The sequence below is a fragment of the Ceratotherium simum genome, chromosome 17 (genome assembly GCF_057802395.1).
Source record: "Ceratotherium simum simum isolate JZ-2026a chromosome 17, ASM5780239v1, whole genome shotgun sequence".
Classification (NCBI taxonomy): Eukaryota; Metazoa; Chordata; class Mammalia; order Perissodactyla; family Rhinocerotidae; genus Ceratotherium; species Ceratotherium simum.
In genome coordinates this window covers 11,657,325-11,682,662 of record NC_141916.1, presented here as the reverse complement: position 1 = coordinate 11,682,662, position 25,338 = coordinate 11,657,325, and the positions used below count along the sequence as shown (strand labels likewise).

General features: G+C 39.5%; 1 protein-coding gene across 27 annotated transcripts in view; it reads right to left on the bottom strand.

Annotated features, from left to right (window-relative positions):
• Positions 1 to 25,338, bottom strand: part of R3HDM2 (R3H domain containing 2) — a 139,230-nt gene that overhangs the window by 40,968 nt on the left and 72,924 nt on the right. For 19 of the 27 annotated variants that reach the window (XM_087442149.1, XM_087442152.1, XM_087442142.1 and 16 more), the window contains 2 exons: positions 3,530 to 3,729; positions 679 to 702 (listed from right to left, as the gene is read on the bottom strand). In XM_087442149.1, coding sequence (XP_087298275.1) covers positions 679 to 702; positions 3,530 to 3,694 — 189 coding nt within the window. In that variant the 5' untranslated portion in view covers positions 3,695 to 3,729. The remainder of the gene's footprint in view (positions 1 to 678; positions 703 to 3,529; positions 3,730 to 25,338) is intronic. The other 8 variants (XM_087442151.1, XM_087442148.1, XM_087442155.1 and 5 more) reach the window with 1 other exon arrangement.

Below are 25,338 nucleotides of genomic sequence, written 5' to 3'. Positions count from 1 at the left end.
TATAAAGCAGTATTTGTCACTAATTTTTCAAATAGGTAATAACATACACATGGCACAAACATTCAAAAGGTATAATGGGGTTACATAGAATAATAAGTCTCCTTTCACGTCTGTCCCCCAGCTACCTGGTTCCCTCCTAAAGGATCAACTAGTACTGAATTCCTTGTAATCTTTCCAGAGATCTTTTATGCATGTACAAGATTATTATACATGTATACACACACAGGTTTTTCTTTTTTTTTTTAAACCGAATAGAAGTATATTGTACACACTGCTCTGAACCTTGCTTTTAAACTTTTTTCATGGATATCATTCTATAGATCTACTGTTTTTCTTAATGGCTGCATGGTATGCCATTGTGTGGCTGTACCATAACTTATTTTACCAATCCCTTAAATGGCACCATTTAAGATGTTTCTGATTTTTTGTTAGTATAAACAATAATTCAATGACCAAATACAGTATATCTGTAGTCCATTTAAAAATTTTATGAAGTATTGCCAAATTGCCCTTCAAGGAGGTTATATCAATTTATAACCCTATAAGCAAAATATGTATGAATGTGCTTATTTCCCAGAATGGATAGTTTTCATTTAATAGTCAAACATATACTGAAAGCCTAATATGTACCAGGCACCATGCTAACTACCGGAGGATACAGAGATAAAAGACACAAACCTTGTCACAAAGGAACTCATAATCCTGTTGGAGAAGACAGACAAATAGACAATTACAATATAGTACATTAAGTGCATTACAGAGGTACTTGGAGTGCTACAGGAGCACACAGCACAAGTGTCTAACTCACACCTAGCAAATCACAAATTCATGTGTTCACAAATATTGAGTGCCTGCAAGGAACTGTGTTTGGCTTCAGAAATACAATGGTGAGCCCAAACTGACCAAATCCTGGGCCTCATGGAGCTTACAGTTCTCTGAAGGAGACAGACATTAATTGAAGAATTACGCAAAGTAGACCTGCAATGGGTGAGTAAGATCGTCAAAGAAGGTTTCCTAGAGAAAGACACATCTGGATTGAGATTTGAAGGATAAATAGGCATTAGACAGATGTTGGCAGCAGGACTTCAGGGGTTGGAGAAGGCCAAGGAAAGAATACCAAGGAGGGCATTCTAGGCACAGAAAGCATGTACAAAAGCATGCTTTCCCCAAACTTTTCAGCTCTTATTTATAACAGGGACCAAGGAGTCAGATAATGCTGAAGCATAGGATGTGAGAGGTAGATGGCTGGTGGGCAAGGGACTAGGATACAATATGCCATGCTGGCAAATCTGAGACTTAGCCTAGGACAATGAGACACAGGAAGTTTGAAGAGAATTAACACAATCAGATCTTTGTTTCATAACCATCTTTCTAAAGCAGAATGGTAGGTGAATGAGAAGGGATTACAAGTTTAAAGGCAGAAAGCCCAGCTAGGAGGCCACACCCAGCTGATTATTTAAAGGACCCACCTAAGGTCAGTATATATTAAGTCAGGGCTTGCCCATTCTAAACTGAATCTCAGAGCCTGCCTTTTATAGCACTGTTTCCATGCAAAAGATGATCTGAGTTCCAATTGCTGATTCCAAGAATATGTCACACAATACAAGTAATGAAAGTCCCCTTTCCACAAACATTCCAGCTCCAATTCATAATAGGCACTCCCTTGACAGCATCAGTAAGATTCTTGGTGAGACTTCTAGGGTGTGAGTCGGGGGGAAGGTAGGAGAAAGAGCAGAATTTTTAGTGCTGTTGAAGGGGCACATGATCTGTTGGGAAACGGTAGAGGGGAGAGGGCTTCAGAAGGGTGGCCGACAAGACTGAAGACTTTGCAGAAGAAGTAGGAGCTCCAGTAGATGGCAGCAGCAGCTCCACCTGCTCTAGCAGCAGCAAAAGGAGTCAGAGGGGAGGCAGGTTCCCCTCCTACCCTCCCACACGACCCATTTGTATATCTAAGTTACAACATTTTCAAACTAAGTGAGTGTCCATAAGACATATAAATCTATAGACATCCTTTCTTTTCTGCCTGTCTTCAAGTACACACAACAGGAGTTTAGAACACCACTTAAAATAGTCTTCTGAGAATACAGTAACTTGGACCCAAAAGTTCATTTAATTATTATCTTCCATGTAGCATGACAGCATGTAATTAAACATTCATCACTTATCTGTCCTGAGGATTTAAAATTCATTATTGGTATCAGTGGAGGCTGGAAGTATAGTTGGAACAGTGGCAGATTGTCTGCACAAACTCTGGAAGGATGGGTGGGGAATGACAACTCATATGAAAAAGATAATGGAAAGAAAAGCAGCCAGGACAGAGATCCGGCAAATTGTAAGAGGAAAGACAGTAGAAAAGCAGGCAGCTAGAGAATAAAATATTTCAGAGAGCTGTCTGATTTTAATTCATCTCTTCATGAATTAAATGTTGTTGCTGTTTTAATCTTTAAAGAAGACAAGGCCTAGGTGAACTGCCTTGTCAAGAGAAATTATGCTTCAAGTTTCTAGACCCTCCAAAATGTGTTGCTACTGCTTTTTAAACTAATTTACTAGTAAGAGTTAAGTATATCTCCTAAGCATATAATAAAAACCAGTCTCACCCCTGGGCATGGAGGAAAAGATTTATATAATTTGGGCTGAGGAAATGAGCAGTGCCCACAGAAGAAAAGAAGGACTGGAACAGGTAAGCTAGAAGAGACTCAGAGTCTGGGCTGGCTGGGTACCAAAGAGGAGCTCTAGAAGAAGCTCAGCTGGCCATCTACTGCCATCATATCTGCACTGCAGTATGAATTTGGATGGATAACAACATGGCAACCAAAGAGTGAAATTCCTCTCACTCACATTTACCAAGTGGCAAGTTCAGAGACTATTTCTGACCCAGAAAATGCTGACCGCTTTAACACAACCAGGATATGAATTTAACACTATATGTAAAGCCATGCAGCTCTAGTTTTAAGAGTTTATTGTATGAGCCACATTATAACTTGTTAAATATGTGTTTGTATAGTTTATTTATTTATTTATTTATTTATTTATTTATTTTTTAAGATTTTATTTATTTATTTTTCCCCCCAAAGCCCCAGTAGATAGTTGTGTGTCATAGCTGCACATCCTTCTAGTTGCTGTATGTGGGACGTGGCCTCAGCATGGCCGGAGAAGCAGCGCGTCGGTGCGAGCCCGGGATCCGAACCCGGGTCGCCAGCAGTGGAGCGCGCTCACTTAACCACTAAGCCACGGGGCCAGCCCCTATAGTTTATTTTTTGATAGTTAAAAAATATCAAAATGTAGCAAGAACCAGTGTAACTCAGGTCCAAGTGGATTAGGGATTTCACTTGGTCTTCTTGACACTTCATTGTGGACTCTATGACAAAAAAAGGGAAGGAGATACTTCTTGAGAGGTGAAGTTGAGTTTTTAGGGACAATCAAGTGTTCATATTAAGTGACTGGCTTCCTATAGATCCCCAATGTCACCTATAATGGCATTTCTATTCAGGTATAAAGAGTGTGTATATGATACACTTCTAACCCTTACCTGTGTCTCCTGACGCAAACTGGTATCTTCACTCTCTTTCTCAATTTCTTCTTTACTTGGAGTCTTAGATATAAACTTGTTTTTGCTTACAGATTCTTCCACCAGTTTTTTTTCTGATTCTTTCATTATTTCCAGGGTCTCTTGAGTAGTGTTACTGTTAGACATCTTCTTCAATAGAATACAGTAGCCTCTATGGACTCCTAAAGAAACATCAGATGCATTAAACAAGAGGTGTGTGTCTATACTTAACACACACACAAGTCTTCAGCAGCCTCCCTGTAACCCAGAAAAGGATCCTTTGATAAATGCTATCCCTGGATTCATTTTTCTTTTTTGTAAGCTTTATTGAGGTGAAACTGACGTACACTAAACTACATATATTTAAAATGTACAATTTGATGAGCTATGAAACATGCATACACCTGTGAAACAATCACCACAATCAAGATAGTAAGCACATTCATCACCCCCCCACCAAGTTTCCTCCTGCTCTTTTGTAAGCCCTTCCTCCTCTCCCCACCATCGCCAGCCAACCACCGATCTGCTTTCTGTCACTATGGATTCGTCTGCATCTTCTAGAATTCTCCATCATACATTATCTGGATTCTTTTACTCACCATAACTATTTTGAGATTCCCCAGGATTCAGTTTTAAAGCAATGTAGTATGAGTCCTCTTGGCATTTTATTTGCCCTCCCTTGTTCCCTACAGAAGTTTGCTCACATTTTCAGCTTGAGCACTCCACAGAGTTAACTCACTAGACTCTTTCCGGAAAGAATAAAAATATATTATAAAGCTCTATTCACCACCAGAGAGGACCACTCTCCTTTTCCAAGGGAGAACTTCCACAGCTACCATAAACCACAACATTGTTACTAACTTCAAGCACCTCCCCCATCAAAAAGCAGCAAAATCAGACAATGATCATAGAATCTTAAATTCTTCCCTTCATCTTAAACAAGCTGAAAAAGCAAGAAGAGAACTTTGTAGTCATCTGTCCTTCAGAAAGACTGGGTTTTGCCCTGGATCCATGAAGAGAGAATCTTTGCTTTGCTAGTCACTATTTGGGTTCAGCCACTCTACTGCCTCCCAGTAATACACAGCATCTGTAGTGCAGGGGTGGCCGGCTCTTTATCTCTTACTATTGCTACCTGGAAAATCTTGTAATGAAGTTAACACAGTTCTCCAACACACACACTCAGAAACAGAAGTTGATGTTCTATACACAGACTTATATCTACAAGCATAAGTTTGACTTCAACTCCCGTTGAAGTCAAACGTGCTTAGCTCCAACAATGGTTTGTAGAGGTTTCTCCATACGTGGGTTACTGACTGTACTTCAATCCCGAATACTTTCCCACCTTTAAAAAGACTAGAAACCCTCTAAGATGTCATGTGGCCCTAGAAACCGAGCTGAACGAACAAACAGCAATGCTTCAAGAAAATGGTCATGCCAGACATTTTTTCCTCCTTCAAATCAGTTTGAAGGATAAGACCCAGAAGGCTCTTAAGAAGCACAGGTAACCTCATCCTGGCGTAAGATAGATAGTCTGCAAGATTACTGCTTTGTTCACCTTGTGATGGCTCCTGAGCAGCTGCCTGAAGACTTTGTTTGCATAGGGCTAGATAAATTCCCTCTAAAAGGCCAGAGAGTCATTCATAAAATCATAGTCATACAGCTGAATTTAAAGATGAGAGATGTACTGGAAGAAACTGACTATAAAAGAAAATGGCCAATATTCTACTTTTTAATTAATTGATTCAGTACCTAGAGGCTTCTATAAAAGAATTATAACTCACAGAGCTTTATGGATCACTGGCTGTACATGGGAACTGCACATACACATACATTTATTTTTCCCCAACGGGTGAATCAAGCCTCCATTCTCCTCAGTTTGAAGTACAGTAAAACTCAGCACATGCCTTCTCCCTCTCTCTTAGCTGGGAAACATCAACAATGATCAGAATTGGAAGAGTTCTTACCGTATGATTTCCTTCATTAAGTAGTAGATAATAACAACAATAAACAAACACATAGGGACAGAGATTGGATTGGTGGTTACCAGAGGGGAAGGGGGGAGGGTGGAGGGTGAAAGGGATAATTCGGTACATGTGTGTGGTGATGGGTTGTAATTAGTATTTTGGTGGTGAACATGATGTAGTCCATGCAGAAATAGAAGTACAATGATGTACACCTGAAATTTTTGCAATGTTATAAACCAATGTTACTGCAATAAAAAAAAATAATAATAAAATAAAATAAAATAAAAAGAACCAAAAAAAAAAAAAAAAAGGAAGAGTTCTTAGATTTGACCTCATGCAATCTCCTCCTACTTCCCCAGAGAAGAGCTCCTTTCTGTAACCTCTGGAGAGGGGCCTACATGTCTCTCCTGGAAAATTCCTGGGACAGGATCATTTCACTGTTTCTTAAATAGTCTTAACTGTTACATAGTTGCTCAGTATAATAAGCTATGAACTGCTTCAATCTTGATCCTAAATCTGCCTTACAATCACACAAAATTAAGTTTACTTCTTTTACCATGTGATAGACCTTCAATATTTTTCTTTTTCAGGCTTAAATAGCCTCAAACAGATTTCTCTATCAGAAAGAGAAGGTGAGGGGTGGAGAGTAGGGGAATTGGATGAAGGTGGTCAAAAGGTACAAACTTCCAGGGCTGGCCCAGTGGTGTAGTGGTTAAGTTCACGCGCTCTGCTTTAGCGGCCCAGGGTTTGCAGGTTCGGATCCCGGGTGTGGACCTATGGACCGCTTATCAAGCCATGCTGTGGTGGGTATGTCACATATAAAGTAGAAGAAGATGGGCATGGATGTTAGCCCAGGGCCAATCTTCCTCAGCAAAAAGAGGAGGATTGGCAACAGATGTTAGCTCAGGCTAATCTTCCTCACCCCCCCAAATAAAAAAAAGGTACAAAATTCCAGTTATAAGATACATTAACCACTGGGGATGTAATGTACAGCATGATGACTATAGTTAACATTGCTGTATGGTATATTTGAAAGTTGCTAAGAGAGTACATCCTAAAACTTCTTATCACAAGGAAAAAAAATTTTTTTTGGTAACTATATGAGGAGATGGATGTTAACTAAACTTACTGTGGTAATCATTTCACAATATATGTATGTCAAGTTATTATGTTGTACACCTTAAACTTATCCAGAGCTGTATGTCAATTATATCTCAATGAAACTGAAGAAAAAGAAAAAAGAGATGGTGATATGGGAAAATATAAAGCAGCTGGTTGTTTCTTTTTCCAGGATGGGCCTCAATTACCGAATAGGTATATTTCTTCAAATCAGAATGACAACTTTGCAGCTCCTCTTCACATGTGGGTCAGAAAAGGCTCAACTATCCGGATACCTAGACTAACTTCACAGGGTCCAAGTACTGTTTCTCAGCCAAAGCACTAAGGAAAAAAACCAACCAAACAAAAAGAGCTCTTTCATGACAGCCACCTGTGGAATATGGTCACATATTCCAACTCAAGTTTTAAGGAGCCACATGATTTCCTTCATTTATTGGGAAACAGGAAAACTTGAGCTTTAGATTCTTAAAGACATCCATAAAACAGCAGTGATTAATGCATCCACTTTCAAGAATTTTGACAGTCATTTCCACTGAGACCACTAGCTTCTTAAAGAGCTGCGTAAAACAAAGTAATTCTTACTCTAAGGAAAAAAGCAGCAGCAGAGGAAAAGGTACAGTAGCACACTGTACTGGCTGCCTACCCAGATCTCCCCTTTCTTCCACACTCATCAATCTAGCCCAGATTTTCTTTTCGTGTTTGCCTTCCTCTGAGGACACATGATCAGGGAAGGTGACCCTATCCCTGAGCCCTAGGAGGTGGCTCTTAATTAGCTAGACCAATCATAGTAATTCTGTTTCCTTTCTGTGTCTGGTTTGGGAAGGGACAAGTGACTCAATCATCACCAGTGAGACATGAGAGGGCTCTGCTGGGTGAGTGGCTTCAAAGAATGGCTTCCTACTATAAAAAAAAAAAAAAAAAAAAAGGGCCACTAAGAAAAAAGGGTAGCTATCTTCAGCTGAAGGTGGTCTTGTATGCAGATGATGGCTGGACTGTGGCAACACCCTACCAACACATGGACGATGGTAGAGCAGAGAGAATAAGCTTGGATTCTTGATGCTGTGATGCAGACACTGAATTAGTCAACCTGGATCCCCCTACCTCTGTACCTCTTGGTATGTGAGGTCATAAATCCTCTTATCATTTAAGCTATTTTGAGTTGAGTTTACTGTTTCTTCTAGCCAAAAGCATCCTGAGATAGTCAGAAAAGGTATCTTAAGACAGGGACTATCTGGACCAGCAGAGAAATCCAGCTCTATAAGTAGAAATAAGTGACAGGGAAAGAGATGATAACAATAATCAGCTAAAATTTTTGGAGTGCTTACATTGCACCAGGCACTATTCTAAACTATCTCATTTAATCTTACAATAATCCTATGAGATACATATTATTATCATCATTATTTTATAGATAAGAAAACTGAGGCTACAAAGAAGTTAAATAATTTGCTTAAGGTCATACAACTGGTACACAGCAGAGCCAGGACTCAAAGCCAGGAAATTTGGCTCTAGCACTTGCTTTTTTAACCTTTATGCAATACTGCCTCTAATTAAGGAGACAGATTGTCAAAGACCAGGCAAGAAAAGGAAAAGTCTACCCAAGATCCAAAAGAATCATGGAATCTTTTTTGTGTGTGTGTGAGGAAGATCAGCTCTGAGCTAACTAACATCCATGCCCATCTTCCTCTTTTTGCTGAGAAAGACTGGCCCTGGGCTAACATTCCTGCCCATCTTCCTCTCCTTTTAAATGGGATGCCATCACAGCATGGCCTGACAAGCGGTGCATCGGTGCGCGCTCGGGACCCGAACATGGGCCGCCAGCATCGGAGCGCGCACACTTAACTGCTACGCCACAGGGCCGGCCCCTCATGGACTCTCATAATTGGAAGGGGACTCAGAAGCTTTCTCATTCAGCTCCATCCTTCTACACCCACAGTCGTCCACAATCAGGTTCTTGAATCATCAGTAACTCTAAAAAATAGCGTCCTCACCCTGCTTGTATATCTCTAGTGACGGAACAGTCTTCACCTCGATATAAACCTGTTTTGGGGGAAAGTATAAAGAGGCAAAACTCATCTTCCTGTTATTTCCTTCCACTGGCCCCAGTTTGGTTCTCTGTGCAAGTCATAAAGAACAAGCTTAATCTCACTTCCATGTCAGCCCCTTACAGAAGACAACTTTATCTTACTTTCTTTTCTAAACATTCCCAGGTTTTCAAATCACAAGGTCTTAAGTCTCCTCCCCATTTTCTTTCTAGGATAAAAGAAGCTGTCCTCAAGTTAATAAAGGCTAATAATGAGGGATTACAATGTTACTATTCTAGAGTCAAGATCCATTGCAAGATACACTGAGCTCAAAACCGTATTTCTTAAACTGAGGCTCTCTGTTCTACAAAATAACCTTTAACTACAGTCATTTCCAGTCCTGTAATCCTATGCAGAAGGCTCTCCTTACTCTGGCAATAAGGATTCCTGGAAACAATTTTTTTTTTGGCCAAAACAAAGTAAAAGTTGCAGCTGAGGGACAACACAATTTATTAACTAAAAAAAAAGCCTTAAAGAGTGAGACTAAAGCCAGCAGAAAAGGGTTAAAAGGCAGAGAAGTAATTTCCACTCTTCATGGTTTATTCGGCATAAAGAGAAAATTAAGGGCTTGGGAGGTTTTTTTGGTGGGAGAAGAAAGTAACTATTTCATATGTAACTTGATTAGAACAAAGCAAAGACATTAAGCTCCCAGGAGAGCCTAGATGTGTGCTTCCCTACAACCTATTGGTGCACACTGCACATTTCATCCAGGCAAACAGCACAATTTTAAGGCTGAATGTCTCCTGAGGACACTCAGTGGCTCGAAGCTGCAGAGAGAGTACTGTCAGAAGTGGGGGGCAAGGAGAGGGAGTGAGGAAATATGATGATACAGGGGAGGATGACGGAGAGCCAAGATTTGGCAATTTTTTACAGGGAGAATACTGCATATTTCCCATAAATTCTTTGACTGCCAAAGTAAGTACCTTCTAGAGCACAATGAGATTATATATCCTTCCATCAACTCTATAAACAACTTTCTAGGCATTGGGCCAAAAAAGAATATATTATATAAGGGACACTCAGAGACAGAAGGGCAGTTTCATTTTCTCCCTTTTAATCTATGGCCAAGTAGACAGAATGTAAGCAAGAAGACAATAGCTAGAGGCTAAAAATTCAGACTTACCCTGTGGCAAAATCCCTGTAAACTTTCCAGTCCTTTACTAATTTGTATGTCAAGAGTAAATTATTCCCAGGGCCGGCCCCGTGGCTTAGCGGTTAAGTGCACGTGCTCCGCTACTGGTGGCCCAGGTTCGGATCCTGGGCGCGCCGACACACCGCTTCTTCAGCCATGCTGAGGCCGCGTCCCACATACCGCAACTAGAAGGATGTGCAACTATGACATACAACTATCTACTGGGGCTTTGTGGGGGAAAAAAAAGGAAGAGGACTGGCAATAGATGTTAGCTCAGAGCCGGTCTTCCTCAGCAAAAAGAGGAGGATTGGCATGGATGCTAGCTCAGGGCTGATCTTTCTCGAGGAAAAAAAAAAAAAGAGTAAATTATTCCCAATTGATACTCATGTTTAAAAAATTGTTTAAAATCTAGGGACTCCGGAGACTAGATAAACAAATTGTGGTATATTCATATAATAGAATACTATTCAGCAATAAAAATGAATGAAATTTGGTTTTTGCCTTCCTCTGAGGACACATGATCAGGGAAGGTGACCCTATCCCTGAGCCCTAGGAGGTGGATCTTTTTTCTTTTTTTTTAAAGATTTTATTTTTTCCCCCCAAAGCCCCAGTAGATAGTTGTATGTCATAGCTGCACATCCTTCTAGTTGCTGCATGTGGGACTCGGCCTCAGGATGGACGGAGAAGTGGTGCCTCGATGCGCACCCGGGATCCGAACCCGGGCCACCAGCATTGCAGCGCGCATACTTAACCACCAAGCCACAGGGCCGGCCCGTAGGAGGTGGATCTTAATTAGCTAGACCAATTGTGGCAATTCTGTTTCCTTTTTGCGACTGGTTTGGAAACGGACAAGTGGCTCAATCATCACCAGTAAGGGTGATGGGTGTATACTGACATACACAAAAACATGGACGGATCTCAAAACCATTATGGTAAGCAAAAAGTAGCTCTCCCTCCAAAAATAGTCCATTTATATTAAGTTCAAGAACAGGTAAAACTAACCTACAGTGATTTAAATCAAAAAGTGGCCACTTAAGGTTTAGGGTAAGATATTAACTGCAAAGAGGCACAAGGGATCCTTCAAGAATGATGGAAATATTCTATCATGTTTGAGGTAGTGGTTACATGGGTATATACAACTCAAAACTTACTAACTGAATGCTTAAGATCTGTGCATTTTATTGTATGTTATTTAACCACACACGCAGAAAAAAATGCCCTTAGGAGTCAAGACAATGGGGACATAACATCCATAGGGTTAAAAATGACAGGTTAAAACCAAAACAAAGCTGCCTAGGTGCTCATGCATGGCAAGGCTGTTATTACACTCTTTGACATTGGAGTTAGGAGAAGAGGAAAAAGCACTAATATTTATTGAGCACCATTATGAACCTGCTTTATGCACTTCAACTCATATCCACCAAGAAGAGTAGTTAAGCAACTTGCCCAAGGTCACAACCCACTACTAAGTGACAGAACCAGACCAGAACTCCGGTGCTGTCCGATTCCTAAGTCTACATTCTTTCTATGACTTCATTGTTTCTATATAGTACTTTATTTAACCCTAACAAAACTCTTTTGTTAGGGCATTTTTCAGATGAAGAAACCAAAGCTCAGAGGAATTAAATAACTTTTCCAAGTTAACACAAGAGGCGCAAGGGCAGGATTCTAACCCAGCTGTGTCTGATCCCAAAGCCAAAGTTCGAGGTGTCCCAAGGTGGACATTCAGGAGCGTTCTGGGGCACGACATGTGGGATGGGAGGGGTGTCTAGATCTGAGGCCTGTCTTCAGAGAGTGTCAGTGGGGGACTATTTTGGGGTTCAAAAATTAGGTTTGTAAATTCTTCCATCTTTCCCCTCAATCTGGGTCATCTCACGTGACTTTAATTTTTTTACAGTTTATAAAGAGTATCTTATCTTCTCAAGGTATAAAACATTATCTCCATTTTATAAATGAAATACTAACATTCAGAAAGCTTAGGTGAACTGTTCAGGGCTATACATGAGGTATAAGGAGCCAGAATTCAAACCCAGGTCTTCTTGATTCCAAAATCCCATGTTCTTTCCACTACAGTGCCCAAAAAAAGAACAAAAAACAAAAACAGTATGATAACTGCATACCTGAAGAGGTAAATGGCTCAAAAGCCCTTGGGAGAAGGACAGGAAAGAAGGTCCTACTGAGTTATAAATGAGAGAGATGGGTACAACACTCCCTTCTCTTTAAAGAAAGCAAGCAGAATATGGGGGAATAGAGTGTAAAGTACTTATGAAGCATGTAAAGCTATAGTTACGTGACAGTCACCAAGTCCTTTAAGGACTTCAGAAGTCAACTGTCATAGGTTTCACTAGTTCTAGGCCAATAAAAATAACAACAATAATAACAATTGTGCCAATTTTCTAAATCAGGGAAGCGTGAGAAAATCATTCTGCTCTATAAATGCAAAAGGATTCACTAGCGTGTAAGGAAGGCCACAGGAGTTGGCTGATGTCCGGAACAATTCCTTAGGCAAAGTAAAGAGAGAAACAAGATTAAAATGTTCTGGACATGTACTCTCTTTCTTTGCTCAATATCTGTTATGGCTGTACTTGCCCTGAAATGAGAACTGCAGGTGCTTTGGTTAATGGACTGAAGTGTTAGTTGGGCTTCGTTATAGTTTCTATTGACTTCTCTACATTCTTGGCCAAAAATGCCCATTTTACTTCCTCGAGCAAAACAGACCACTCCTTTTTCAAACAAAGAGCAGCAGTGGGGGCTTTTCCCTCTGCTGCTTCCATTTTCTTTAGCTTTATCATAGTGATGCCACTATATAGAAAATATCACAGAATCTTAGGGATGGAAAGGACCTTGAAAGTTCACACTGTCTTTTCACATACCCAGGCAAAATTGCTCCCAATTAAACCCAGACAAGACATTCTGGGAAAGAAAAAAAATCACAATTTACCTGTTCATGGCATTTCAGGATACCTTCTATTGCTAACTTAAACGCCATGCAGCTAAGTCTATATTGTACTACTGTGAGGACCTTAGAGGTCAATGCCACCACCTGTTAGGTGGAGAGGACATCTAAGTCAATAATTTAGTATTAAAAGAATCTTTCAAAATCTAAAATTGAATGTGAGATTGGCCAGAAAAATGATATAAGAACAATCTAATTTCACATGAAGGAATTGGAAACCTTTAAGAATCATTATTCCTTAGGCCTCTGTTGCAATGAAGAGCCTGCTATTTATTCCCCAATATCCAATCACGTCTTCCTTAATAGAACTACTGATTTTTAGTTAGGACATGGCTGCCTGGAAAAAAGCTACATATACCAACCTCCATTGTAGCTAAATATGAGTATGTGACGAAGTTCTAGTGCATGGGATATAAGTAGAAGTAGTGTTACGAGTTGAACTGTGTCTCCTCAAAATTCATGTGTTGAAGCCCTAACCCCCAGTATACCTCAGAATGTGACTATATTCGGAGATACGGCCTCTAAAGAGGTGATGAAGTTAAACAGAGGCCATTGGGGTGTGCCCTAATCTAATCTGACTGGTATATATATAAGAAGAGGAAATCTACACACACACGAAGACACCAGAGATGTGTCAGCAGAGAGGAAAGACTGTGAGCATACACCGAGAAGGTGGCCATTTGCAAGTCCAGGAGAGAGGCTTCAGGAGAAACCAAGCCTGCTGATCTTGGATTTGTAGCCTCCGGAACTGTGAGACATAAATTTCTGTTGTTTAAGCCATCCAGTCTGTAGCATTTTGTTATGGAGGCCCTAGGAAACTAATATAAGTAGTAATGAAAGTGGATGGCCCTTCTTTACTCATCCCTAATTCCTCCTGGCTTCAATGTAGAAGTAAAGGCTGGTTCTTCAGCAGCCATCTCGGACTGTGAGATGATACTAGGATTAAAAAACATAGACTCTGGGGCAACAGATAGAAAAAACCTGGGTCCTTGACTAGACCAGCCCCAAACTGGACTGACTACCTCTGGACTTCCTGAATGTGAGAGAAAAAGAAACTTAGTCTTGTTTAAGATACTATTTAGGCTTTTCTGCACATATATATTAAAAGCACACACACACACACGCACGCACACTCTAAGTAATAATAATGATGAAAAAAATAATAAACAGTTCCTCAATTCCTATAAGCGAGGAATCCTGCAGCAACACCCTGGAGCTTATATGTACTTGGGAGGGAAGAGGTAATATAAGAAAAGTTGGCATTTTTATGGAGGATATAAGAGCATTACCCTTGTGGTGTAATACTACCTCTGCTGCAAGGAAAAGGCTGAGCATCATTATAGGGTGAGTTAGGGGCAGCACCCATCAAAATCAAGAACATTCAATCTCCAGACTGTGGGAGGCAGCAAGCATGTTATAATGGATAAGTTTATGAACTTTGTAGTTTGACATGAATTGGCTATGAGACTCCTGTTTCCATAACTTATTAATCATGGAACTGAACCCCAGCCTCCTCATCTGTAAGATTAGGCAGGATACATACCTCATAGAGCCACTGGAAAATCACATGAGATAACAAACGTAATGTGCCTGCACACAACAGATGTTCAGTAAATGTTAATTCCTCCTAATCGTATTCTACAGCAAGAAGGGGGAGAAAGATAATTGAGAGACCCCTTTTCTTTGCTGTTCACTGGTACTGTTTTTCTCTTATGAATGAATATATTTCCACTCAGAATTGGTATCTTGTATACAGCCTTTTCCCAAGCAGTACTGAATCCACATTATCCTGCAGAGGTGACATCCTTGACTGTTTTAATGAGAATTACACAATAAAAGACTGCAAGGAAGAGAAAAGATAAGAATTTTATTTACCCCTTCCTGTACTTGGTTTCCTATTTTTCTTGGTACTTTGGTATTTTAAGAATTGTTTTTAAAAAGTCATTTTAGAGGCCAGCCCGGTAGTGTATTGGTTAAGTTCACGCACTCCGCTTCAGTGGCCTGGGGTTCACAGGTTCGGATCCCGGGCACGGACCTACACACCGTTCATCAAACCATGCTGTGGCAGCGTCCCATGTACAAAGTAGAGGAAGCCTGGCACAGATGTTAGCTCAGGGACCATCTTCCTCAAGCAAAAAGAGGAAGCTTGGCAATGGATGTTAGCTCAGGGCCAACATTCCTCACCAAAAAAAAAACGTCCTTTTAGGTAAATTGCTTCTTCCAAAAGAAAGACCTCCAGTGTTTGATATAGCTATAAGCATAGGCCTAAGGCAAGTGATGAATCAATGAAGAGTGGCTGTTTCCTTCAGACTGTTACTCATGATGGCTAGTCAGGTGTTTAAAGAACACACAATGTTTGATGGCTCAGATCCTAAGGAGACCTCACTTCTAGAATGTTTATCATCGATCATTCTTTTGTGTGCACAGAGCTAGACATTGTACAGGTAGATAGTATCATTCCTTTTTTATAGAAGAGTAAGCTGAAGATCAAAATGATCAGGGAGCAAATCCCATTGACGGTAATTTCAAAATGCATCCAAAATCTGATGATTTCCTACCCTTCCACTGCTACCACCTTGGTCTAAGCCGCCATCTTTCTTCACGGGACGATTGCAAGAGCCTCCTAACTGGTCTCCTGCTTCCAGTCTTACTCCCTACAGTATTTTCTAAACATAGCAGCCAGAGTCACTGTGTAAAAACACTTTCAGATCATGATACATCTTTGCTCAAAACTCTCCAATGGCTCCCCATTTTACTCAGAGCAAAAGCCAAAGTCCTTAAAATGACCTACAAGACCTTAAGTAATCTGACCACTAGTTTGCCCTCTGACCTCATCTCTTACTATTCCCCCCACTTACGCAGTCCAGTCACAGTGGCTCCTCCCTGTGCCCTAAACCCACTTTAGGGTGATTGCTTTGACTGTTTCTTCCTTCTGCCTGGAATCATCTTCTCCCAGATAACAGCACAGCTTGCTTAGTCTCTTCAGGTCTTTACTCAAATGCCTTCTCAGTGAGCATTTCTCTAGTCACAATAACTAAAATTACAAGACCCCAAATACTTCCTATTCTACTTCCCTAAGGCTTCGCCCACAAAAAGTTATTCAATCAGATACCAAGCAGACTTTGTGCTCCTCTTTGCTTAACAGATGAATCTGAAGTTTGTTTGTTTTTCCCTCTGAGACAGAAAGTGATGGTATAATGAAAAGTTCACATCTCACTCATAGAGACTTGAATAGCTCAAAGGAGGGAAACAAACTCATGGACCTCTTGAGGTCTCTTTCACTTTCAAATCTGTAAATAGCCAAGCATGGGAGCACTGGAGGAGAAGAGAACAAGATCCACCATAATTTCTCAAGTATCCCTGATGTAAAATGTAAGAAGAAAAACACAAATGCTCTTGACTTCTTTTATTTACAAGATCTAGAGGGGAAATTTTCTTTGTATGAATGAATCATTCTCAGTCTCTAAAGCAATAAGGTACAGGAGAAGATACATGTCATGATCTGCTATGACAAGCAACTGACAATGAGCTGAGTGAATCTCCCAGACCTAAGTCAATAAATATGAACAAGCTAGGGAAGTGAAGATGGAAAACACAGAAGCTACTCCCAGCTAATCCCCTAACTCCAGACCAAATGGTGTGCAAATATAACATCGACAGGGATCTACCACGTCGGAATGGAAGAGAAAGAAGGAAAAACAAGTAAGAAAAAAGATGCCAATTTCTGACTCAGCTTTAAAGCTACCAAAATAAGCAAGGCAGCTTCAGATAGAAAGACAAATCTCCTCTGGTCTAGAAGGCCAGAGTTTGACTTAGACTTGGCATAAACCTAACTGACTGCAGCAGCAGCTCAATTCACAGACAGCGGAGAGATGATTCCCACCATATCTTCTCCCAGTCAAATCACGTTAAGAAGATAATGTATCATTACAATGTTTATCTTAAACAGCAAATTTTGAAAGAGAAGAGAAAAACACCTTATACCATTCTTGAAACATTTTATTGCACAGCTCTATGTACAGTTATGGTATTAATGTCATATATCACTGAGTAAATGAATTCTGCAAGGTTAAATGATGATGTGTTTATGTTCTATCTGCTCATTGGCCCCTGGGTCAGCCAATCTGATCCAGGACTCCATGGCAACAGGCTCTATCACTAAGAGCTACAAGATGAGATTCCTCTTGGCTTCTTTTTTTTTTTATTTAAATAAAGCATTTTCCACAGAAACTGCTGCAAATACTGTCAAAGAATAATCTCCACAGACAGATAAGAAATGCTGCCATTCTAATATACTAAAAATGAATAGTGGGGGAAAAAAGGGAATAGCAATGACAATGAATCTATGCAAACAAGGGATCCCAAAAACTCCGGAGATTTCCCCTTGTTTAATTTCAGTAGAGAAATTCAGGAATCTTTGAACTGCAAAAAACCAACACTAGAATAAATTGAGGGATTAGTATAAGGGAAGTGCTGGCCAGCTGAAATCACAATATTGAAGCTTCCCATGTCACAATATACAGAGAGACCTAGAAGTTTTAAGACTGCTAACCTTTGTAAGTTTCCCACTCTTTTGAAATGTTAAAATGAGCATCAAAACTAACAGATCTCAGGCTCTTCTTCTCCATATTTTCAAATCACAGTCAGTTCATACTTCTTGGAATTCTATGATGTCTGTCCTCTTCTCTACACTCCCCTTACCTCCCACCCTACTATGCCTAGAGGAAAAAACTTGCCATTTTCAAATGAGGAAATAATACATTTCCTCTTCACATTCCATATACCCCCATTCCTTCTCTCTCAGCTGCAGACCTCCTTGAAGCAAAGAGCAAACAAGATCATCACAAATTAGATGAGGAGACTAGACAAAAAACCTCATCATTCTCCCCAGTGGTGCTCATTAACATTCTACAATCTACCTGACATATTACAAAGTATTCCACTTTCCTGGCATGCTTTTCCACAATAATTGATGTAATATCTCTGGCTGCAAAAAGCAACTTTGGTCCCCACCTTCTGGTATATGGTGGTAAGTGAATGCTGAGAAGTAGACAGAATATGAGATGTCAGGGTCAAAATTAGCTTGGAATCTGTATGTTTTCATCTGGCTCACCTTGTGTGGTTTTCTATTTTGTTTTAGTTGTGGTAAAATACACATAACATAAAAATTATCACTTTAATCATTTTAAAGTTACAGTTCAGTGGCATTAAGTACATTCACATTATTGTGCATTACAGAAGAGAAAATGGTCTCAGGCACAAAAGCCATGGTATTGAGAGACTACAGACATTCTTTCTATGACTATTTACTAAACACATATTTATTGTACAAGTCACTTATATTACAAACTATAGTGAATAAAAAGAATAAATGGTCAAATGTTAAGAATATCTGACACTACTGCCCAGTAAAAATAGCTATCGACGTGTATTTCCAGTATGTTTTCCATATGCTGAAGTTGCTTACATGCACATCTCAGTTCCCAAACAAGTCCCAAGTAGATAGAAGTCTACATCTCTTTTGTCAGCACTGAGTTCCAAGGGACTCATAAGGGCAGACTAACACGAGAAGCAAGAGACAGAGTTGCAGAAATTCCTAGAACAGAGAAAACCTTTTCTGTTACACTGTTTCAAATTTCCCAAGAATTCTTAAGGAGACAACCCAGAAAAGTAGGTAAAAGCATCTGGTAATGGGAGTCATAAATTATATCGAAGCTAAAAAAAAAAAGTAACTGTAAAGAAAATCACTACGAGGCCTCTCTCTACATTAGTTTCCTCTATACTTTCATAAGAGAAAACCAAAACATGTCACTCTGGTCCTACAACTTTTTTTTTTTTAAAAAAAAGATCCTGGGCCAGTATATACAGAAGGACAGCATATTATTGACCTCAGAAGGACAAGAAGCTGCATGAAAAGAACATTTTCTCAGCGATGCTGCCTCCCAATATGAAAGTCTGGGCTCTGATCACAGGAAGCTGTCTTCCTCAGGTAATGACACCAGCAGCCATCGTTCACTGAGCATTCACTGTGTTCCAAACACCATGCTCAGGAATCTACATAAGTCTCACATTTATCTTCACTTTAACACATTCTGAAAATTTACTTTCAGATACTAACAGAAAAGGTTTTAAAAATTTGCATTCTCGGGCCGGCCCCGTGGCTTAGTGGTTAAGTGCGCGTGCTCCGCTGCTGGCGGCCCGGGTTCGGATCCCGGGCATGCACCGACGCACTGCTTCTCCAGCCATGCTGAGGCCGCGTCCCACATACAGCAGCTAGAAGGATGTGCAGCTATGACATACAACTATCCACTGGGGCTTTGGGGGAAAAATAAACAAATAAAATTATTAAAAAAAAAAAAATTTGCATTCTTGCTTTATGATTAGAAAAGTAGTATAGGCTTCTTTATACTTACAGAAAACACACACAAATCTAAGAAGAAAAAAAAATCACCCATAATCTATAACTCAAAGATAACTGCTATTAATAACAGCAATGTTTCAAGATATATTTTTCTAAACTTTGTTTCCATGTTTGTATGGAATTTGTTTGCATCCATATTGGATACGTTTCCATATCCAATAATTTTTATGTAATTTACATTATAGAGGATATTTTTTATCCCATGCTTTTTTCTATTACTAAAATTGTGACCATTTTCCCTATTATCAATTACTTTTAACAGTCACTTGAATAGCTATCTAATATTCTACTACATATATGTACCATATTTAACCATTTTCCTATTATTAGATATTTAGGAAGCTGTTAATTTTTATAATAAAATAATGCTGTGATGTATCTAAATCTGTATTCACATTTCTCATCAACTGCCTAGGATAAATACATTCAAGAGTTTTTAAGATAAAAAATATCCCCCTTAGTTCAGTCTAGTTAACAGACAAGGACAGTCAGACTATCTAATTATAGAGTTTCTCAGTTGTTCCCCCAGCAACATATAATGTCCACTTAGCACATCCCATGGCAGTGCCTGGACTTTAAGGACATTCACCTCAGCAGCGCTTCTCACTTTTTATTTTTCTTCAACTCATGCTCCACTTTAATAATATTAACTCTTCTTCCCCATATATTTTACTAAAGAAGATATGACTCCCTACTCCTTAAGGCTCACTGGCCTAAGAAAATTAATAGGGAGGACAAGATAAAAAGTTACACAGGGAGATATCCTCTTTGCTATTAATGTTACACATCTTACTAGCTCTTGTCAGTGTACCCTGGTAATTTAGAGAGCAATCCAAAAGGCAAAGCCTCAAAAACCACAAAAGAATAACACTCTAAGTCTAATATAAAATTAAAGAAGGTAAAAGAGCATGGAGATATTGGATATTTTAGCATTTGTTTGTGATTTGACATGCGGTCCATTTAAGATCCTAGATTTTTTCAAGTTAGTGAATTTAAAGTCTTTATACATAGTACTTCATAGAAATCTTATACTCTCACAAATATATGGAGAAAGAAGAACACCACATCAACTCACATAGAGAAAAGCAGAGGATACAAAGTTTCAGAGGTAGACACCAGATGCAAGCGTCCTAAGATACTAAAGCAGATCAGAACCAGTGGTAGAAAGTAAAAAACAAAATAAAAAATAAAAACCAACCATCATCTACAGAAGACAAAAGAGCAGTGATGGCCAAAGAAGAAAAAGAGAGCTGTTAATCTGAGAGAATATGTTCAAAATTTGGCTTACAAGCATCAAATTAGAAAAGAAACTTCCTAAAAGGACAAACTGTGTCAATTCTAAGCTTATATATTTAGATTATATGCATACTCTTTTAAAAAACTCAATATCCTACAAGGCTTGGAAATCTCTCTTGGTTTCCTCAAAAATTACAGGTGATCTGAAGATATAAATGGTATATCCTTGTTCAATTTCTAAATATTAATAATAATGGCTAATGCTAAGTAAGCCTTTAGGATGGCCAGGAACTATCTTAAAGGCTTTACAGGTATTAACTCTTTCAACTCTCAAAACAACCCTAGGAAGTAGACACGATTATAATCTTCATATCATATACTTTACATATGAAGAATGGAGAGGTTAAGTAATTTGTCCAAGGTCATAGAACCAGCAATTGACATAGCTGGAATTTGAACTCAGGCACCCTAAATCCACAGTCCAAGCATTTGGCACTATGCTTTTCCAAAAAAGCTCCTAACAGACTATAAAACAGTGGGTGTTGGTGGGCTAGGAGAGAAGAACATTGGAGAGGAGTTGTATAGTAACTTTTAGGCACAGAAATAGTCCCTATCAATTTTGCCAGAAAGTTCTTCCAACATATATCACATTTTTAATTATCCCAAACAGGGTGATGCTAAACACCTTTTGCAAAAGCAGTTCTTGATCTTTTCCTCCTTCTTAAAAAAAAAAGTGAAAAAAAGTGAAAAAAAGGAAGGATAAAAAGAAACTGAAATCTTACTTTTCCAACACCTTTCAACAGCTTCCTTTCCTTGACCTTTTCCAACACCTTGATGGTTAGAAAACAAAGATGAAAAAAGAAGGCATTTCAGTTGAAATAAAAAGACCTCTTAGTAATTTTTCCATTGCTATGACTGAAACATTTAAGAAAGACTTTAGGTCTATCCCACCTACTCCCAAAAGGAAGGAAAAGCAAGTTAACAAAACCGTCTTTTAATTTCACAGCGCCTTTCTTCCCCCTCAAAGGCTATTCCTGTCCTTGGTGCAGACGGGGAACCGCTCCCAGTGACGGCAGAGCAGTCTCCCAGCAACGATTGATGAGGGCTGTCCACCACAGGGGTTTCCTGAAAAGCTAGTGAGAAATTATCCTCATATTTGCTGCAATATTGAGATGCAAGGATGCTGTGGAATTTCTCTTAACCCTTATAGCTCCAGTTTCTGGCAAGCTTCTAAACAGGTTATTCTTTTGGAATGCTCTGCCTTTACCCTAGGATTATCTCCTTTTTTCTTTCCTCCACCTCCCTCCAAATAAAATTAGAATTTTGTTAGTTTGAAATATTTATGGCTGTAATAAATATTAATATAACTGCACTACCATAAAAAATAGGACTGCATAATGTAAGCTGAAAAGCAGACATTACTCTTTGCACTTCACACACAGAACTTAGAATAAATGAAAGCACAGAACAGAAATTAATATCAGGATAGAAAATAAACCAGCAAGTTCTTAAAGGCACTTTTCCACATATGCTATCCAAATACATTCATAGGCAGGCAAACCTTAAATTTTCCTAGGCTCTAGTCTACTGAATTTTCACACTGACCTCTGCAGGCAGCCCTCCAGAGATCAGTGGTATTAAAATGGAGTTGCAGAGAAAGGAACTGGAAGCCCAAACACTTGATCCAAAAAAAGATAACTTAGGTTCACACCTAGGAGTATATCTAACAATTTCTTCCTAAAGTTTTGCTTTAGCTCCATACATCCAAAATGAGAGTTTTACTCTAACTATGGCGGCAAGGAATTTTATATAATCATCTATTTTTGAGGTCTGAAAAACAGGGTATAAACCACCTGCTTAGGACCAGTGCAAATAAGGTAGAAAAATTCCAAATTCCAAAACTCAACATAGAATTACTCATGGATACTACGTTCCAAAAACCTGCTTATGAGCCCTTTTTCATTCCATACTTAGAAAAAGCAGTTAGGTAAAATTCATTAGCAGCAGAACATATAGGGTTAATTCAGGCACTCTGCTTCAGCAATCCCGACTTTGGCCCCAGCCTATTCTAAAAAGAAACAAACAAAATAGCATCCCTATCATTAACAACATCCCACTTTGGCTTCAGCTCTGTTCAATGGTACCCAGTTATCATCAAGGTATAGATGGGAGAACGCACCACTTCCGATGGATTTTTCTTCTTCCTTCTCTCTGTCCCCTCCCTCTCAAAAGAAAATGACTGCAAACAAAATCACTACGTCACTGGAGGTAGAGGGAATCCCATCTCTGCACTCTTTAGAAACCAAGGCCAGCAAACAAAAACAAGGCAATTACAAGAAACAAACAAGTAATCCAAAATAAGAAGCAGTAAACCCACAGGAAATTCTTACGAAAACCTCAACATGCCAAAAGGCATTTTTCAGCTAAAAGGCTGAACAAATTCCTCCTAAGATGTTCATAATCAAAAAAGCTTCCTAGACACAGCAAAGGCGACATATTTCTTCTTATCACATTTAAAGACTAGGGGACAGTTACATAAAGACATAGGACAGAGAGACATATTCACCAGCCGGGTGTGGATAGCGGTGGAATGACACAGTGAAGGATATTTATAGGGGATTCCCTGCTTCCTGCAATGTGCGTCAACAGCATCACCAAAGAGAACAGAAATCACCACTATTCTGATAAGCTAAATCTGAATGAAGCATCGCTTGAAATAGCCATGGAAGAGGTAGAATCTAAACAGAGAAAAAGTTCTAGCAAATCTAATTTTTAAAATATTTTAAAGATAAAAAACAGCAAACAAAAATGCCCACAAAACCCTCACAAAACTTAACACTTGAAAATTCTCTAATTTCCTGAGCGTGGATTATACAGTTAAATTGGCCAAGATACGAAAGAAATCCACCTTTCTAGCTTCTTCCCTACCCAGTCTGTGGAGTTCAAGGACTTTCATATAAAGAAAGAAAATCATCCAAAACTCACCCCAGATGGATCTGGACTTAAACCAACAGCAAGCTCACATTATTAATGGAGACCTCATTGTAAGACTCTGTTCTGCCCGAATTTTGCCGAAGAAATTCCTTCTGGGAAACCTGTGCCTCTTCCCTCGCCCACAGTCCCCTCCCGCCCCTTCACCCTTGAATGAAACGCTACTGATCCTCGCTGCTGCGTCTCCCGCAAGCTAATTGCTCTGACAAGCAGCTCTGAAGCAGACCATGGCCCAGCTGTTCAGAGGGATGTCACCTAGAGCTCTGCCAACAGTCACACTTGGAGTGCGCGCGCGCGCGCACACACACACACACTCTCACCAACACACACACACAGAGGCTGCAAGAGCACTCCCTCCCACCTCTTCCTCTCGCTCTCATTCAAGCACTTCAGTGACATGCCTGCCTCCACACTGCTCTGAGGATAGTTTTTAAAGACACAGGAGCTGCTCTTTTCTGCTGCATATGCTGAGATGCTAAAATAGAGTCTTGTTAGGGAAGAATAATGAGTTGGGGATGTGTATTGAATTAAAAGTTCACTTTTAAATTTACCTTGCCTTTTTCTCACCTGCAAAATAACTGAGGCCAGACAAATGGTCTTTGCCTAAAAGCTACTGGGCTGACTTTTGAAACTAAGACCAAAGCTAGTAACACAGAATTTTCTTTCCAGCAAGCTATATTTAGTAATATCATTTTTCAATTTGGGGAAGAAGGAAGGCAACACACGATACTAGTAGTTATCTGTTCCTCCTCCCATATCTGTCCCTCAAAGGATGGGAAGACGACTTGGGCTATAAAATGGGGGGAATGAGAAAACCGTGAAGGCACCTTACTGATAGAACTGATGAAAAAGGATGAGAATAGAGTATAAGGATGGGGAGGAGGATAAACAGATTAAAATGAAGACAGTGGTACAAAGGACACTAGGAAAGAAGAGTAATAGTTCTTGAAAGTACGCATGACTCTGGGACAGAAGACTTAGAAATGACTTTCAGGTCTTAATTTTTAAGAGCCTAAGGAAAGGTAGTAATAATCTCTATTGCTACAGCAAGTAATGGACATTACAGGTGGTGTGTGCAATAACACAAAATAACATATGGGTAGGGTCCAGGCATCCTGAGGAAAACAATAAAACCTGTCACAAAGACACAACTAGTCATTCAGTCAAATACATATTTGTTGTGGGCTTGGGTTCTTACTAAGGGCCAGACACTATAAGATAAAATCTAGGAATATGAGATAGATTCATTAAGAGTCATACAGAAGAAGGAAAAAAAAGGATTCTGGCTTTTACTCTGAATGAGATGAGAAGCCATTAGGGACTTAGAAGGCTGATCCTGAAGGGCCAAATAGACCACCGAAAGGAATCTGGCTTTTACACTTAGTGGGATGAGAGGCCACTGGGAGTTTTTAAGCAGAAGAAACAGCATGTTTTAGACCTATATTTCTTTTTGCCTCCAAATTTTCATTTGAGAAATTCCTAACATACAAAGAATTTGCAAAAATAGTACAACAGTCACCTAGATTCATATACAGATTTAGTACATATGTATGCATGTGTGTATATACTTTTTTCAGAACTATCTGAGATGGTCTCATGTTCACACCTAAAATAATTCAGCATGTATCTCCTAACAGTAAGGTTACTCTGAACTATGAGAATAGTCACTAATCAAGTCCCAGAGGAATTAATGGGTAGTGCACAAGCAAAGCAGATCTAAATGGCATTGCAAAAACTTAGAAAACTGAAATGACTTTGGAATCACCATCCACTGAAGGCTGGACAGAATTTGTCAGCTAAACCAACCAGGTCAAATGTCTGCTAAAATAGAAGTCAACATTCACCATGGCATTTAAACAAGACCCCAGACCTTTATAGTATAATATTC